At 44.0% G+C, this 16565-nt stretch overlaps 2 protein-coding genes across 8 annotated transcripts in view; both read left to right on the top strand.

The window, feature by feature from the left end:
* The window catches only part of DYNC2I1 (dynein 2 intermediate chain 1), a 48079-nt gene extending 45129 nt beyond the window's left edge, over window positions 1-2950 (top strand). For all 7 annotated transcript variants that reach the window (XM_028489488.2, XM_024131627.3, XM_024131626.3 and 4 more), the window contains 2 exons: window positions 373-596; window positions 2317-2950. In XM_028489488.2, the coding sequence (XP_028345289.1) occupies window positions 373-596; window positions 2317-2491 (399 nt within the window). In that variant the 3' untranslated portion in view covers window positions 2492-2950. The remainder of the gene's footprint in view (window positions 1-372; window positions 597-2316) is intronic.
* Window positions 2951-9947: 6997 nt separating this feature from the next.
* LOC102996599 (V-type proton ATPase subunit e 1-like) lies at window positions 9948-10643 on the top strand. Its single transcript, XM_055084675.1, has one exon. It carries the CDS (start codon window positions 10013-10015, stop codon window positions 10256-10258), a length of 246 nt encoding a protein of 81 aa, XP_054940650.1. The 5' UTR covers window positions 9948-10012; the 3' UTR covers window positions 10259-10643.
* Window positions 10644-16565: the final 5922 nt, after the last annotated feature.

Genomic DNA, 16565 nt, shown 5'->3' with positions numbered 1-16565 from the left:
CGAGCCTGCGCGTCCGGAGCCTGTGCTCCGCAACGGGAGAGGCCGCAGCAGAGGGAGGCCCGCATACCACAAAAAAATTTAAAAAAAAATAAATAAATAAACACCTATTTATATGTTCACTGAATTCACCGATTATTAGCCCTTTGGGGGAGGGGCAGGGGGTACAAAGTGTATCAGAATCTCCAAACGCTCACCTTTGTGATTTGTGAGGACAAGATTTAATGTTACGATTTTATGTTTGGAAAACAAAATATAAACCAAATGTTTTTGCTGTACAACAAAAAACGCTGATGTTCTGAAAATTTTCCTTGGCTACTGAGCTTGAGTAAAAAAGAGAAAAGAACTGTGATAAGGTTCCCCTGCCTCCCCCAGGCCGGCTGTTCTGACGGGAGCATCAGGCTGCACCAGCTGACGGCCGAGCACCCGCTCCTGCAGTGGGACAAGAGCACCCACGGCCGTGCCGTCACTGGCCTGCAGTGGTCCTCGACGAGACCGGCTGTGTTCCTGGTCCAGGACGACACATCCTGTGTGTATATTTGGGACCTCCTGGAGAGCGATTTGGGTCCTGTCGCCAAACAGCCCGTCTCTCCGGACAGGTAAGTCTGATGAAACTCAGGATGAGCCCTCCTAGGTGATTTTTTTGCAGAAGCATCACTGATGGTCTGTCTTAGTTGATTTATGTATAAGGCCACCACACTTTAAAGTATAGTTATTTATATTTAAATTTAAATATTTTATATTTATACATTTGAGTAAGATCTTAAAAAACCACTTTAAAGTGTGTTTATTTCATATTTAGTCCAAAATAGTCTAAGGATCAAATAATTATATTATCTGTCGTTTATTTATTTATATTGAGGTATAATTGATGTAAAACATATTGGTTTCAGGTGCACAACATAATGATGCGAAGTTTGTATATATTGTCTTATGATACATCTGTCACCTTACATAGTTCCAGAAGTTTTTTCTTGTGATGAGAACTTTTAATATTTACTCTCATCAACTTTCAAATATGCAACACAGTGTTATTAACCATAGTTGCCGTGTGTACACTACGTCCCATGCGTGTTCATTTTATAACTGGAAGCTTGTACCCCTTTGCCCGTTTGGTCCACGCCCCACCCCCTTCCTTTGGCAACCACCAGTCTGTTCTCTGTGAGCCTGTTTTGTGTGTGTGTGTGTGTGTGCAGGGTGGAGGTGGGGTTTCACACAGAAGTGAGATCACAGTGTTCGTCCTTCTCTGTCTAACTTATTTCACTTAGCATAATGCCCTCAAGGCCCATCCATGTTGTCACAAATGGATTTCCTTTTTTAGGGCTGAATAATATTCCACATGTACATGGATATATATGTATATATATATATACACACACACACACACATATATATATATATAAAACATATTCTTTATCCATTCATCCCTTGATGGACACTTAGGTTGTTTCCATGTCTTGGCTCTTATGAATAATGCCTCAGTGGACATGGGAGTGCAGATATCTCTTTGAGACAGTGGCTTCATTTTCTTTGGATAAATACCCAGGAGTGGAATTGCTGGATTGTCTTGGCTCTTGTGAGTAATGCTGCAGTGGACATGGGAGTGCAGATGTCTCTTCGAGATAGTGGCTTCATTTTCTTTGGATAAATACCCAGGAGTGGAATTGCTGGATTGTATGGTGGCTCTATTTTTAATTCTTGAGAAACCTCCACACTGTTCTCCATTGTGTCTGCACCAATTTACATTCCCACCAGCAGGGCAGGAGAGCTCCCTTTTCTCCACACCCTCTCCAGCATTTGTTATTTCTTATCTTTTTGATGATGACCATTCTGACAGGTGTGAGGTGATAGCTCATTGTGGTTTTGATTTGCATTTCCCTGGTGATTAATGATGTTGAGCATCTTTTCACTTGTCTGTTGGCCATCTGTGTGTCTTCTTTGGAAAAATTTCTATTTAGATCTTCTGCCTATTTTGTAATTGGATTGCTTGGTTTGTTTGCTATTGAGTTGTATGAGATCTTTATGGTTTGGTTATTAACCCCCTAACAGATGTATGATTGGCAAATATTTTCTCCCATTCTGTAGGTTGCCCTTTCATTTTGTTTCTGGTTTCTTTTGCTGTGCAGAAGCTGCTTAGTAGTCCCACCTGTTTGCTTCTGTTGCCTTTGCTTTTGGAGTCAGATCCAAAAAATCATCCCCAGACTGATGTCAAGGAGCTTACCCGCTATGTTTTCAGCGTTTTGCTTCCTCCTGCTTCCCCCTGGGCAGGGGGGTAATTGGGAGATTCAGGACCACACGGCGTGTGCTTCTCGATTTCAGGCTGGTGGCCATGACTGTCGTGGGTGAAGCAGAGAAGACCCGCAGTGGCTTCCTGGCCCTGGTGCTGGCCAGAGCCTCAGGCGACGTGGACGTCCAGTACCTGCGGCGGGAGTGGGTGGCCCCGGTGGGCGACGAGCTGCAGAGGCTGCGGCTGCTGCTGCGGAAAGCCCTGTAGGTGGTGGGACGCCGCGAGGAAGCCGTGCGGTGACCCCGATGTTACAGCTGACGGGTGTACATTCGTGTAGATAGAAGGTGTGTGTCTGTCCAGAGTTCATTTTTCAAGAATGTTACTTCAATATGCCATAAATAAATTACTATTTTTGAATGGAAACAGCAGACATTTTAGTGTATACTGAACTTAAAAGGCAACAGAGAGCCAGGTAGGTTGCTCTTTTCCAAGAATATTTCTACTGATTTTCAGAGCAGCTTTAAAATATTGTAACATTTATTACTAGATTTTTAAACAATCCAAATAAAAATGTATTTAATGAACAGTTTTCTTAGTCATACGTAAAATGACATATTCACAGGTTTAAATTAAAGGACTGACTCTGCTGAAATGACCTCCCCACCTGTGTTTCTTTAATACTTTGTTGGACTTCTGCTGGTAATGTTGGGATGTCTGTTCAGACACATTTGCACTATGCTTTATTATTAAAAATTAGTTTTGTCTAAAGATGATGCAAATATATAAATTCTCTTAATCGTACAGTTACAGGGATTTAAGGGCAGGAGGATTCTGGGGTGATGGCCTTTGCCTACACCCAGTGTTACTGACACAGTGACAGGTGAGCGTTCAGTGGGGGGCAGGTTTGTTCTCTCTGGGCCACATGTGGCTGCTGCTTCGCCAGCGATGGGACGGTTTCACCCCTGAACTGGGACCAGGCAGAGAACAGTCAGGCTCCTAGGGCCTGGGGCAGCCTCAGCAGGCCAGCACCCGGCGCTGTTCACCGAGTTTCTCATGAATCCCTAAACTTCCCATCATCCTCTTAGGATGCTGCACCCAGCCTGCACCTCAGAACTGCGGCGCTGCCCAGATCCCGCCAAGGACCGGGACCTGGGAGATGCGACCTGCGGGCTGGGAGGCGTCGGGCGCTGACCTCCCACCGTGGGGTCCATGCGGGCCCCCTGCGCTCGCCTCTTGTGCCACTGGAGCCCTGCGCCTGGCACGCCTCCTGTCCAGCGCCGCGGGGGGAAGAGGGGTCGGGTGGTGTCGGGGGTCCGGGCGCTTACCTGGACGGTGTCCAGTGGGTGCCTCCCGTGGGAGCCCCTCGCGGCCTCCCCCCACCCCAGCGGCTCCCCGGGGGTTTCTCGCGGGTCCAGTCCAGGGTCCCCTCCACCCAGGTTTGGGCTCCGTCCTCGGGACATGCGGACTCGCCCGCCGAGGCCTTTGCTCCTTCCACGCGACCGGCCCTGGGAAACAGCAAACGAGAGTGTCGTGTCATGGCAATTCCCAGGGAACCAACAGAGTCTGAAACGGGTGGAAGTAAACAGTGCAAAGCCGAGGCCAGAGAGGGCGACCCCCGTGCAGGCAACACTCCCCAGCCCCGCCTCCAGCTCCCCGCCCCCCTCTCCCCCCAGAGACCGGGACCTGGCTCGCGGACCGCCACACGGGACCAGCCCCAGAGCCCCAGAGTCCGCTCCACTGCCCGGTCAGCAGCAGCCTTCCGCAAGGCCAGCTCCGCTGGGCTGTGCGAACTGGGCTGAGCCGAACTGACCAGAACCTCTAAATCCATTGGGATTATTTAATTTATGTACAGTGGTTAGAATAGAAGAATTCTCTTCAATATGATGGTACCGTCTTAAAATTATAAAATGAGATATTACCGTTTTTTTTTAAATTGGAGTAAAATTGCTTTACAATGTTGTGTTAGTTTCTGCTGTACAGTGAAGTGAATCAGCTGTAGGTATACATACATCCCCTCCCTCTTGCACCTCCCTGCCCCCCTTCCCCCGATGTAGGTCATCAGAGAGCACCGAGCTGATCTCCCTGTGCTATACAGCAGGTTCCCACTAGCCGTCTCTTTTACACATGGTAGCGTGTATATGTCAATCCTGATGTCCCAATTCGTCCCACCCTCCCCTTCCCCCGCTGTGTCCACATGTCCATTCTCTACGTCTACATCTCTATTCCTGCCCCACATATAGGTTCATCTGTACTATTTTTCTAGATTCCACATATATGCATTAATATACGGTATTTGTTTTTCTCTTTCTGGCTTACTTCACTCTGTATGACAGACTCTACATCTGTCCACGTCTCTACAAATGACCCAATTTCATTCCTTTTTATGGCTGAGTAATATTCCATTGTATATATGTACCACATCTTCTTTATCCATTTATCTATCGTTGGACATTTAGGTTGTTTCCATGTCCTGGCTATTGTAAATAGTGCTGAAATGAAGATTGGGGTACATGTGTCCTTTTGAATTATGGTTTTCTCAGGGTATATGCCCAGTAGTGGGATTGCTGGGTCATATGGTAGTTCTATTTTTAATTTTTTAAGGAACCTCCGTACTATTCTCCATAGTGGCTGTATCAATTTACATTCCCACCAGCAGTGCAAGAGGGTTCCCTTTTCTCCACACCCTTTCTAGCATTCATTGTTTGTAGATTTTTTGATGATGGCCGTTCTGACCGATGTGAGGTGATACCTCATTGTAGTTTTGATTTGCATTTCTCTAATGATTAGTGATGTTGAGCATCTTTTCATGTGCCTCTTGGCCATCTGTATGTCTTTGGTGAAATGTCTATTTAGGTCTTCCACTCATTTTTTAATTGGTTTGTTTGTTTTTTTGATATTGAGCTCATGGTCTGTTTGTATATTTTGGAGATTAATCCTTTGTCCATTGCTTCATTTGCAAATATTTTCTCCCATGCTGAGGGTTGTCTTTTCATCTTGTTTATGGTTTCCTTTGCTGTGCAAAAGCTTTTAAGTTTCATTAGGTCCCTTTTGTTTATTTTTGTTTTTATTTCCATTACTCTAGGAGTTGATCAAAAAAGATCTTGCTGTGATTTATGTCAAAGAGTGTTCTTCCTATGTTTTCCTCTAAGAGTTTTATAGTGTCTGGTCTTTTGCTGTGGTTTATGTCAGAGAGTGTTTTTCCTATGATTTCCTCTAAGAGTTTTATAGTGTCCAGTCTTGCATTTAGGTCTTTAATCCATTTGGAGTTTGTTTTTGTGTATGGTGTTAGGTAGTGTTCTATTTCATTCTGTTACATGTAGCTGTTCAGCTTTCCCAGCACCACTTATTGAAGAGTCTGTCTCTGCTCCATTGTATGTTCTTGCCTCCTTTGTCATAGATTAGGTGACCATATGTGCATGGGTTTATCTCTGGGCTTTCTATCCTGTACCATTGATCTATATTTCTGTTTCTGTGATAATACCATAATGTCTTGATTACTGTAGCTTTGTAGTATAGTTTGCAGTCAGGTAGCCTGATTCCTCCAGCTCTGTTTTTCTTTCTCAAGATTGCTTTGGCTATTCAGGGTCTTTTGTGTCTCCATACAAATTTTAAGATTTTTTGTTCTAATTCTGTGAAGAATGCCATTGGTAGTTTGATAGGGATTGCACTGAATCTGTAGATTGCTTTGGGTAGTATAGTCATTTTCACAATATTGATTCTTTCAATCCAAGAACATGGTATAGTATATTTCTCCGTCTGTTTATGTCATCTTTGATTTCTGTCATCAATGTTTTATAGTTTTCTAAGTACAAGTCTTTTACCTCCTTAGGTAGGTTTATTCCTAGGTATTTTATTTGTTTTCTTGTGATGGTAAATGGGATTGTTTCCTTGATTTCTCTTTCTGATTTTTCATTGTTAGTGTATAGGAATGCAAGAGATTTCTGTGCATTAATTTTGTATCCTGCAACCTTACCAAATTTATTGATTAGTTCTAGTAGTTTTCTGATGGCATCTTTAGGATTTTCTATGTATAGTATCATTTCATCTGCAGTGACAGTTTTACTTCTTCTTTTCCAATTTGCATTCCTTTTATTTCTTTTTCTTCTCTGATTGCTGTGGCTAGAACTTCCAAAACTTTGAATAAGAGTGGTGAGAGTGGACATCCTTGTCTTGTTCCTGATCTTAGTGGAAATGCTTTCAGTTTTTCAACACTGAGTATGATGTTTGCTGTGCGTTTGTCATATATGGCCTTTATTATGTTGAGGTAGGTTCCCTGTATGCCCATTTTCTGGAGAGTTTTTATCATAAATGGGTGTTGAATTTTGTCAAAAGCTTTTTGTGCATCAATGAGATGATCATATGATTTTTATTCCTTAATTTGTTAATATGGTGTTTCACATTGATTGATTTGCGTATATTTAAGAATCCTTGCATTCGTGGGATAAATCCCATTTGATCATGGTGTATGATCCTTTTAATGTGTTGTTGGATTCTGTTTGCTAGAATTTGTTGAGGATTTTTGCATTTATATTCATCAGCGATATTGGTCCGTAATTTTCTTTTTTGTGACATCTTTGTCTGGTTTTGGTGTCAGGGTGATGGTCACTTTGTAGAACAAATTTGGGAGTGTTCGTCCCTTTGCAATTTTTTGGAAGAGTTTGTGAAGGATCGGTATTGTCTCTAAATGTTTGATAGAATTTGAATGTGAACGTGAAGCCATCTGGTCCTGGACTTTTGTTTGTTGGAAGATTTTTAATTACAATTTCAATTTCATTACTTGTGATAAGTCTGTTTATATTTTCTTAGTCTTCCTGGTTCAGTCTTGGAAAATTGTACCTTTCCAAGAATATTGGCATATAGTTGTTTGTAGTAGTCTCTTATAATCCTTTGTATTTCTGCAATGTCAGTTGTGATTTCTCCTTTTTCATTTCTAATTTTACTGATTTGTGTCCTCTCTCTTTCTTTCTTGATGAGTCTAGCTAAAGGTTTATCAATTTTGTTTATCCTCTCAAAGAACCAACTTTTAGTTTTATTGATCTTTGCTCTTGTTTTCTTCATTTCTATTTCATTTATTTCTGCTGATTTTTATGGTTTCTCTCCTTCTATTGACTTTGGGTTTTCTTTGTTCTTTCTCTAGTTGTTTTAAGTGTAGGGTTAGATTGTTTATTTGAGATTTTTCTTGTTTCTTGAGGTGAGATTGAATTGCTATAAGCTTCCCTCTTAGAACTGCTTTTGCTGCATCCCATAGGTTTTGGGTCGTCGTGTTCTTGTTGTCATTTGTTTCTATGTATTTATTTTAAATTTCTTCTTTGATTTCTTCAGTGATACCTTGGTTATTTAGTAGTACACTGTTTAGCCTCCATGTATTTGTGTTTTTTACAGTTTTTTTCCTATAATTGGTTTCCAATCTCATAGCATTGTGATCAGAAAAGATGCTTGATACAATTTTAATTCTCTTAAATTTTCTGAGGCTTCATTTGTGACCCAAGATGTGCTCTGTCCTGGAGAATGTTCCATGGGCCCTTGAGAAGAAAATGTATTCTGCCACTTTTGGGTGGAATGTCCTATAAATATCAACTAAATCTATCTGGTCTGTTGTGTCATTTAAAGCTTGTGTTTCCTTATTTATTTTCTATTTGGATGATCTGTCCATTGGTGTAAGTGGGGTGTTAAAGTCTCCTACTGTTATTGTGTTAGTGTCAATTCCCCCCCCCTTTTTTTTTTTTGCGGTACGCGGGCCTTTCACTGCTATGGCCTCTCCCATTGCAGAGCACAGGCTCCGGACATGCAGGCCCAGCGGCCATGGCCCACGGGCACAGCCACCCCGCGGCACATGGTATCCTCCCGGACTGGGACACGAACCCGCGTCCCCTGCATCGGCAGGCGGACCCTCAACTACTGCGTCACCAGAGAATCCCCAATTTCCCCTTTTATAGCTGTTAGCCTTTGCCTTATGTATTGAGGTGCTCCTATGTCCGGTGTGTAAGTATTTATAATTGTTATATCTTCTTCTTGAATTGATCCCTTGATCATTACATAATGTCCTTCCTTATCTCTTGTAACAGTCTTTATTTTAAAGTGTATTTTATCTGATACGAGTATTGCTACTCCAGCTTTCTTTTGATTTCCATTTGCATGGAATATCTTTTTCCATCCCTTCACTTTCAGTCTGTATGTGTCGCTAGGTCTGAAGTGGGTCTCTTGTAGACAGCATATATACTGGTCTTGTTTTTGTATCCATTCAGCCAGTCTGTGTCTTTTGGTTGGAGCATTTAATCCATTTACATTCAACGTGATTATCAATATGTACGTTCCTGTTACCATTTTCTTAATTGTTTTGGGTTTGTTTTTGTGGGTCTTTTTCTTCTCTTGTGTTTCCCGCCTAGAGAAGTTTCTTTAGCATTTGTTGTAATGCTAAAGGTTTGGTGGTGCTGAATTCTGTTAGCTTTTGCTTGTCTGTAAAGCTTTTGATCTCTCCATCAAATCTAAATGAGATCCTTGCTGGGTAATTTTGGTTGTACGTTTTTCTCTTTCATCACTTTAAGTATATCCTGCCACTCCCTTGTAGCCTGCAGTTTCTGCTGAAAAATCAGCTGATAACCTTATGAGGATTCCTTTGTATGTTATTTTTTGCTTTTACCTTGCTGCTTTTAGTATTTTTTTTTAAATTTATTTTTTGTTAGTTTGATTAATATGTGTCTTGTTGTGTTTCTCCTAGTGTTTATCCTGTATGGGACTCCCTGTGCTTCCTGGACTTGGGTGACTATTTCCTTTCCCATGTTAGGGAAGTTTTCCACTATAATCTCTTCAAATCTCTTTCTTTTTCTCTTCTTCTTCTGGGACCCCTATAATTCAAACGTTGGTGTATTTAGTGTTGTCCCAGAGATCTCTGAGACTGTCTTCAATTGTTTTCAGTCCTTTTTCTTTATTCTGCTCCTCAGCAGTTATTTCCACCATTCTGTCTTCCAGCTTACTTACTCATTCTTCTGCCTCTGTTATTCTGGTATTGATTCCTTCTGATGTATGTTTCATCTCAGTTATTGTGTTGTTTATCTCTGTTTGTTTGTTCTTTAGGTCTTCTAGCTCTTTATTAAACATTTCTTGTATTTTCTCAATCTGTGCCTGCATTCTATTTCAGAGATTCTGGATCGCCTTTTACTATCATTACTCTGAATTCCTTTTCAGGTAGGTTGCCTATTTCCTCTTCATTTATTTGGTCTTGTAGGTTTTTACCTTGTTCCTTCATCCGTGACATATTTTTTTGTCACCTTATTTATTTATTTATTTATTTTGTTGGGTGGGATTGTGGTCCTATTTTACTGGTTGTTTGGCCTGAGGCGTCCAGCATTGGAGTTTGTAGGCTGTTGGGTAGAGCTGGGTCTTGGTGCCGAAATGAGGACCTCTGGGAGATCTGACTCTGGTGAATATTCCCTGGGGTCTGAGGTTCTCTGTTAGTCCAGTGATTCGGACTCGGAGCTCCCACCACAGGAGCTCTGGCCCGAACCCTGGCTCATGAACCAAGATCCTGCAAGCCACGTGGGGCAGGAAAAAAAAAAAAGGAGAAAAAAGAAAAAAAGGAGCAGAGCAATAACAAAGAGTAAAAAATAAAATTAGATTAGAAAACTAAGAGATGTGTTAGAAAGAATTTAAAAAATAAGAATATAGATGAAACAACAGCCAGAAGGTAAAACAGACCTACAGTAGTAAAAAAGAAGAGAAAAAAAAAAAGCTGGCGGGTGGGACCACAGTGAGGCGGCGGGGCAGGGGCTGGCACCTCCCGCAGCAACCATGGCGTATACCAGCCTCACCGTGCCTCTCATCGTGATGAGCGTGTTCTGGGGCTTCATCGGCTTCCTGGTGCCCTGGTTCATCCCTAAGGGTCCCAACCGGAGAGTTATCATCACCATGTTGGTGACCTGTTCCGTCTGCTGCTATCTCTTTTGGCTGATTGCAATTCTGGCCCAACTCAACCCTCTCTTTGGACCGCAGTTGAAAAATGAAACCATCTGGTACCTCAAGCATCATTGGCTTTGAGTAAGAAGACCTGCTCGCCAGTGCCCAGTCATTGAGGTCATGAAGAGAACTCCTCTAGATGCAAAATCACCTCCATAGCCAGACCACCTTCCTTGACTCGCCCACTTTGGCTGTCAGCTGCCTTAAACGTTCCCACCACATTTGAATATCTTATTCTACAATGCAGTATTTTTTCCTGTCACCTTTTTTACACTTTGATGAATGATGTGCCTATTGAATCTAAACTGTGCTGCCTCTATAAAATGTTTATGTACTGTTCGGAGATAGAAAGTGCTGTTCTTCTGAGAAATAACATTTCTCTCTCCTTGGAAACTGTGGATTTGAAGATGGCTCCTGCCTGCTCACAACATGAGAATCAGCGAAGTGTTTAAAAACTGTTACATGACAGTAAGACTCCAGTGGGGCAGTCAGTAGGAGAACATGTTCAGAGGGGAAATCTGTCCCACCAGAATTATACCAAAGTATATTTTCAGGATTAATTTCTTATTTCTGCCCTACTTTGGAATAAATTATTTTTTTGCTCTCTAAAAAAAAAAAAGCTGTACAAGGCCTTGGCTGTGGGGGCGGGGCTTAGGAAGGGGCGGGGTTGAGGTGGTGGGTGGGGCCTATGCTTAGGACCCACAGGGCAGGAAAAGGCCCTGGGGGTGTGGGGGGTAGGGCTTAGGTGCAGCAGGAGGGGCTGCAGCAGAAGGGGCCCAGGTGTGCCTCTGGCCCTGGAGGGCAGAGGACCAGGTCCAGGACCCCAGCAGGCTCACTGGGCCTGAGTGGGCAGGGGAAATGCTAGGCACATTCCCCCATTCTCTGATCCCGGAGGGCTCCTCCCCATTGGCCTCTCTTCTTCTTCTCCCTCCCTCCCTCCCATGCCCCTAGGACCCATGAGGCCGGAGGGGGCCCTGGAGAATGGAGGACCAGGCTGGGAGCCCAGCAGGCTTCCTGGGGCCCAAGTGGGTGGGGGGAAACGCCTGCCATGCCTCCCCTGATGCTCTGGTCCTGGAGGGTCCCCCCACCACCATCTGCCTCTCCTTGTCTTCCTCCCTCCTCCCTTCCTCTCTCCCAGCCCTTAGGACCCACAAGGCTGGAGGGGGCCCTGGAGAATGGAGGACCAGGCCCAGGAGCCCAGTGGGCGGGGGACCTGGCCTGGGAGCCCAGCAGGCCTCCCAGGCCTGATTGGGCAGGGGAGATGCTAGCCGCACTCCCCCTGATCCTCTGAGCCCCTGAGGGTCCCTCTAGGTGTGGGAACCCCTCCCCCTCCCAGCCACCCCTCAGGTGCACTGGTCCTGTCTGGCCTCCACGTCTCCTCCCCCTTCAATCCCCCTTCGTCCTGCCTGGTTGCTCGAGGGTTCCTCCCATCTCCTTGGGCTTCAAGGTCCCACACTAGTGTCCGGCAGGCACCCTAGTTGTGGGGAGACACAAACTCCGCATCCTCGCCTGCCATCATCGTGACTCCGCCCCCAGTTTTACTTGAATAAAGACGTAACCTCTCATGCGTCAAGGATATTATATATTCTTTTAAAATTGGGTTTATTTCTGAAATTATAAAAAGTAATATGTGCATATTGAAGATAATTGAGACTTGTATTAAAAATATAAGAAAAAGATAATTGTACTTGGACCACCCAGAGGGAAATACTCTTGAGTATTACTACATTTATTTCCAGTGTCTTTTTTTTTTTTTTGCACTTTTTAAACAGCTTTATTGGGATATAATTCATATACCATACAATTCACCCATTTTGAGTGTGCAGTTTGGGACTTCCCTGGTGGTCCAGTGGGTAAGACTCCATGCTCCCAATATAGGGGGCCTGGGTTCAGTCCCTGGTCGGGGAACTAGATCCTGCATGCACGCAGCAACTAAGAGTTTGCATGCCACAACTTAAAGATCCTGCGTGCTGCAACGAAGATCCCGCGTGCTGCAACTAAGACCCAGCACGGCCAAAATAAATAAATAAATAAATATTTTAAAAAATATGAAGTGTGCACTTCAATGGCTTTGAGTATTAAAACCACAGGGTTATACAATCACTGCTATCATCCAATTTTAGAACATTTTTATATCTGTGAAAAGAAATCTCGTGTCCTTTAGCAGACTCTCCCCAACCCCCCGCCAGTCCCACCAGCGCTAGGTAAATGCTAAGCTACTTTATGTCTCTATAGATTTGTCTATTCTGGACATTTCATATGAATGGAACCATATAATATGTGGTCTTTTATGACTGGCTTCTTTCACTTACATAATAATGTTTGCAAGATTCATCTGCATATCAGTACTTCATTTCTTTTTATTCCATTGTATGGATCTACCACATTTTATTTATTCACCATCTGGACATTTGAATTGTTTCCACTTTGGGGCTATTATGCTACTAGGAATGTTTGTGTACTAGTTTTTGTGTGGATGCATGTTTTCATTTCACTTGGGTACACACCTCAGAGTGGAATCCTTGCCAACACTTACCATCTGACGTTTCGATGATAGACATCCCAGCGTGTATGCAGTGGTATCTCACTGTGGTTTTGATTTGCGTGTCCCTAAAGACCAATGATGTTGAGCATCTTTTCATGTGCTAATTGGTTATTTGTATATTCTCTTTAGAGAAAAGTTTATTCAGATCATTTTCCCATTTTTTAAATTGGCCTATTTATCTTTTAATTGTTGAATAGTAAGTGTTTTCATAAATTTTAGATATGTCTCTTATCAGATATATGATTTACAAATATTTTCTCTCATTTTGTGGGTTGTCTTTTCACTTTCTTGATGGTTTACTTTGTAGCACAAGTTTCTAATCTTGATGAAATCCATTTTTTTTTCTTCGTTGCATGTGCTTTTGGTGTCATGTGTAAGAGGTTCTGCCTAACAAGAAATTGCAAAGACTTACTGCTCAGTTTTTTAAACATATTCTAGTTTTAGCTCTTAAATTTAGTTCCTAGGTCCATTTTGGGTTAATTTTTGTACATGGTGTGAGATTGGGGCCCAATATCATTCTTTTGAATGTGGCTATACCATAGTCTTTTTAATGAGATATATACACACATGCGGATGCAGTCAGGATGTGTATAGTAAATCTGTTCATGACATGAAAATTCAACTCCCTGTTCCTTTTCTTTGTTGTTGAAGATGTATTTGGTCCATCCTTGGTGAAGGCCATCCCTCCTCAGCAGCCCCCAGCATGCAAGGCCCAGAGAGAGCGCCTGCCCTCTTCTTATATCTTTAGACAGCCTCCTCTCTCCTCAAGAGAAAGTTAATAGTTCTGTGTTGCTACACCAAGGTCTCCATTCAAGTGGGACATTCAGTTCTTCTAGACTGGTATTTTGGGGTGATCTTAGGAGGTAGAGGTGAGGGTGGAAAGTAAGATTTGAAGACACTTCCAAAGGATCTTGTGTTTTTAAATATATATCACAAAGAGGCATATAGAAATGTTACTTTTATTTTCTTAAGAAAAAGAGCATCAAATAATGCTAGCGGCAGTGTTAAGTCTTAGTGAAGCATAATTTTTCTTAAATAAAATCACCCGACATACCCGTTCCATAGTGCTCAACCCCATTATTTATGAAGGAAACTCCTGACCCGTTCTCTGCAGTGTCCGCCCTTTGAGCTGTTTTCCACAGGTGTTTATAGTTCGCACAGATCTATTTGCCGTGATCCAGGCTGTGCTTTGCAGTCCAGCAGGCACTGTACTAAGATTTCAGTCTGCAGCCAAGAAACAGAGCCTCTAACAGCAAGCAAATCCGTCCAGATGCAGGAAAAACCTCCCTTAGTTCCCAAAGGAGTGTGTGTACCGTCTACAATTGTAGGGTATGCCCTATAATCCACCACTGTTCAGGAGCATGTGTACTGTCTACAGTTGCAGGGTACGCCCTAAAACCATTTCTGTTCAGGAGTGTGTGTAAAGTCTAAGTTGTAGAGTATGTCCCATAACCACTTCCATTCAGGAGCGTGTGTACCGTCTACAGTGGTAGGGTGCACCCTATACTTCACTTCCGTTAAGGAGCGTGTGTACTGTCTACAGTTGTAGGGTACGTCCTATAATTCACTTCCGTTCAGGAGTGTGTGTACCGTCTACATTTATGGGTATTCCCTATAATCCGCTCCCGTTCAGGAGCATGTGTACCGTCTACAGTTGTAGGATACTCCGTATAATCCACTTCTGTTCAGGAACATGTGTACCGTCTACCGTTGTAGGGTTTGTCCTATAACCCACTTCTGTTCAGGAGCGTGTGCACCATCTATAGTTGTAGAGTATGTCCTTTAATCCATTTCCGTTTAGGAGCATGTGTACCGTCTACGATTGTAGAGTACTTCCTATAATCCAGTTCCGTTCAGGAGCATGTGTACCGTCTACAGTTGTAGGGTAAGTCCTATAATTCACTTCCGTTAGGAGCGTGTGTACCGTCTACATTTTTGGGTATTCCCTATAATCCACTCCCTTTCAGGAGCCTGTGTACAGTCTACAGTTGTAGGGTACTCCATGTAATCCACTTCTGTTCAGGAGCATGTGTACCGTCTACCGTTGTAGGGTTTGTCCTATAATCCACTTCCATTCAGGAGCGTGTGTACTGTCTACAGTTGTAGAGTACGTCCTATAATCCATTTCCGTTCAGGTGCATGTGTACCGTCTACGGTTGTAGAGTACGTCCTATAATCCACTCCTTTTCAGGAGCATGTGTACCAGCTACAGTGGTAGAGTACATCCTATAATCCACCTCTGTTCAGGATAGTGTGTACCGTCTACAGTTGTAGAGTAGGTCCTATAATCCACTTCCGTTCAAGAGTGTGTGTACTGTCTATAGTTGTAGAGTACATCCTATAATCCACTTCTGTTCAGGAGCAAATGTACCGTCTACAGTGGTAGGGTATGTCCTATAATCCACTCCCATTCAGGGGTGTGCCATCCTGCAGGGAAGCTAAAAATGTGTCCACCGAAGGTCAGGGCCTCTCACTCTGGGGCGGGGGCAAAGCCCTACATGGGAACCTTTAGGCACAAGCCAGCATGGGGTCTCTCGGCACCCAGAGAGACCCAGAGAAGCGCATGTTCCCTCTGTTTCCTTGGCCTCTGTGCACAAAGCAGATGAGGAGACAGGAAGGTGAATGGTGGGGACTCAGAAGACCTGGACTCCCAGCTTCCCTGTCATTGGCCCAGTCAGTTCACTTCTTCAGACCCTACATCCCACTTGTGAAATGGGAGTGATGTATTTTTCCTCCTTATCTTGCTGTGGGCGTGAGATTCCACGAGTGTGCTACACCGTGACCTGTGAAGTGTCGGTAGATGTTGGGGTGCCTGTTACGCTTGCAGGGTGGCTCCTCGGTTCCCTCTTCTCCTCCAGCTGGTGGACTTGTCTCTACTGGGGCTCAAGACTCCTATCTGAGCCAAGCCTGGCTGGGGCCAGGGGCAGACAGGTGAGGGCACCTGATGGCATGTTCCTGGGGTCCTTCCTTGTGACCAGGTTCTTTGTCAATCTCCTCTCTCCCTTCCAGACCCTGGGTTCCAAACACCCTGTTTGCTTATTGACTTCAGTGTTGACGCCAGTGTCACCCCCAAGTCCTGTGTGTGAGATTGTCCTGCTGGCTGTGGTCTATGCCATTGCTGACCCCTGGGACACATCTGCCTCTCCCAGACTTGGCCGTTTGTCCTATATTTGTTATCTCTGGTCCATATTAATCGCACTCAGCTGAGTTTTTTGCTGTCTTCTTTAAATCTAAGAAATCTGTTATGCTTTTGTAAAATAGGCAATCCCAAATTCATATCATCGAAACTTTTATTACAGTTTTAGGGAGAATAACTTCCTCTTGTGATTCCATTTTCCAAGGGGTCGCCTGTGGTTGAAGCTTCCAAATGCTGGGGCCCCTGCTCATGTAGGGTGACTCTTGCGGGGCCGTCTCGGCTCTCCCCGATCCTGATGCAGGCTGGCACGCGCATGATCAGCGTGACCGTCCCAACGCGTCCCATGAGCCAGCGGTCGCCAGCTGGTCTTCCTCAAACTGATGGGACTGACCTGGAGGATGGCGGCTGCGGCCCCTCCGTCTCTGCACCCAGCCGTTCCCACCAGCCCTGAGCCACACGGGTCACTGGAGACTCTGCAAGCACCTGGAGTGGAGGCAGTGACCACCAGCCCAGGGCGCCGGCACCCCATCCCCTGCACCCCACGGCCTGCGGCTCACACTAACCTCACCCCAGGGGGAAAGGAAACAACACACGTCCACGTTTTGAACAGACGCTGTATGTGGCAACTTAGATGCCGGGGACACCTGTATTACGTGGTATGACATTACAAACTTTATATTTAGTGGTTTTATTATACCAGAGTATTA

Source organism: Physeter macrocephalus, chromosome 5 (genome assembly GCF_002837175.3).
Source record: "Physeter macrocephalus isolate SW-GA chromosome 5, ASM283717v5, whole genome shotgun sequence".
Classification (NCBI taxonomy): Eukaryota; Metazoa; Chordata; class Mammalia; order Artiodactyla; family Physeteridae; genus Physeter; species Physeter macrocephalus.
Note: the sequence above shows the minus strand (reverse complement) of the source record. Positions and strands in the feature narration are given on the sequence as shown.

What these genes read in the sequence shown, in the direction of transcription:
- LOC102996599 (XM_055084675.1), top strand. Translation starts at nt 10,013, where the DNA reads ATGGCGTATACCAGCCTCACCGTGCCTCTCATCGTGATGAGCGTGTTC.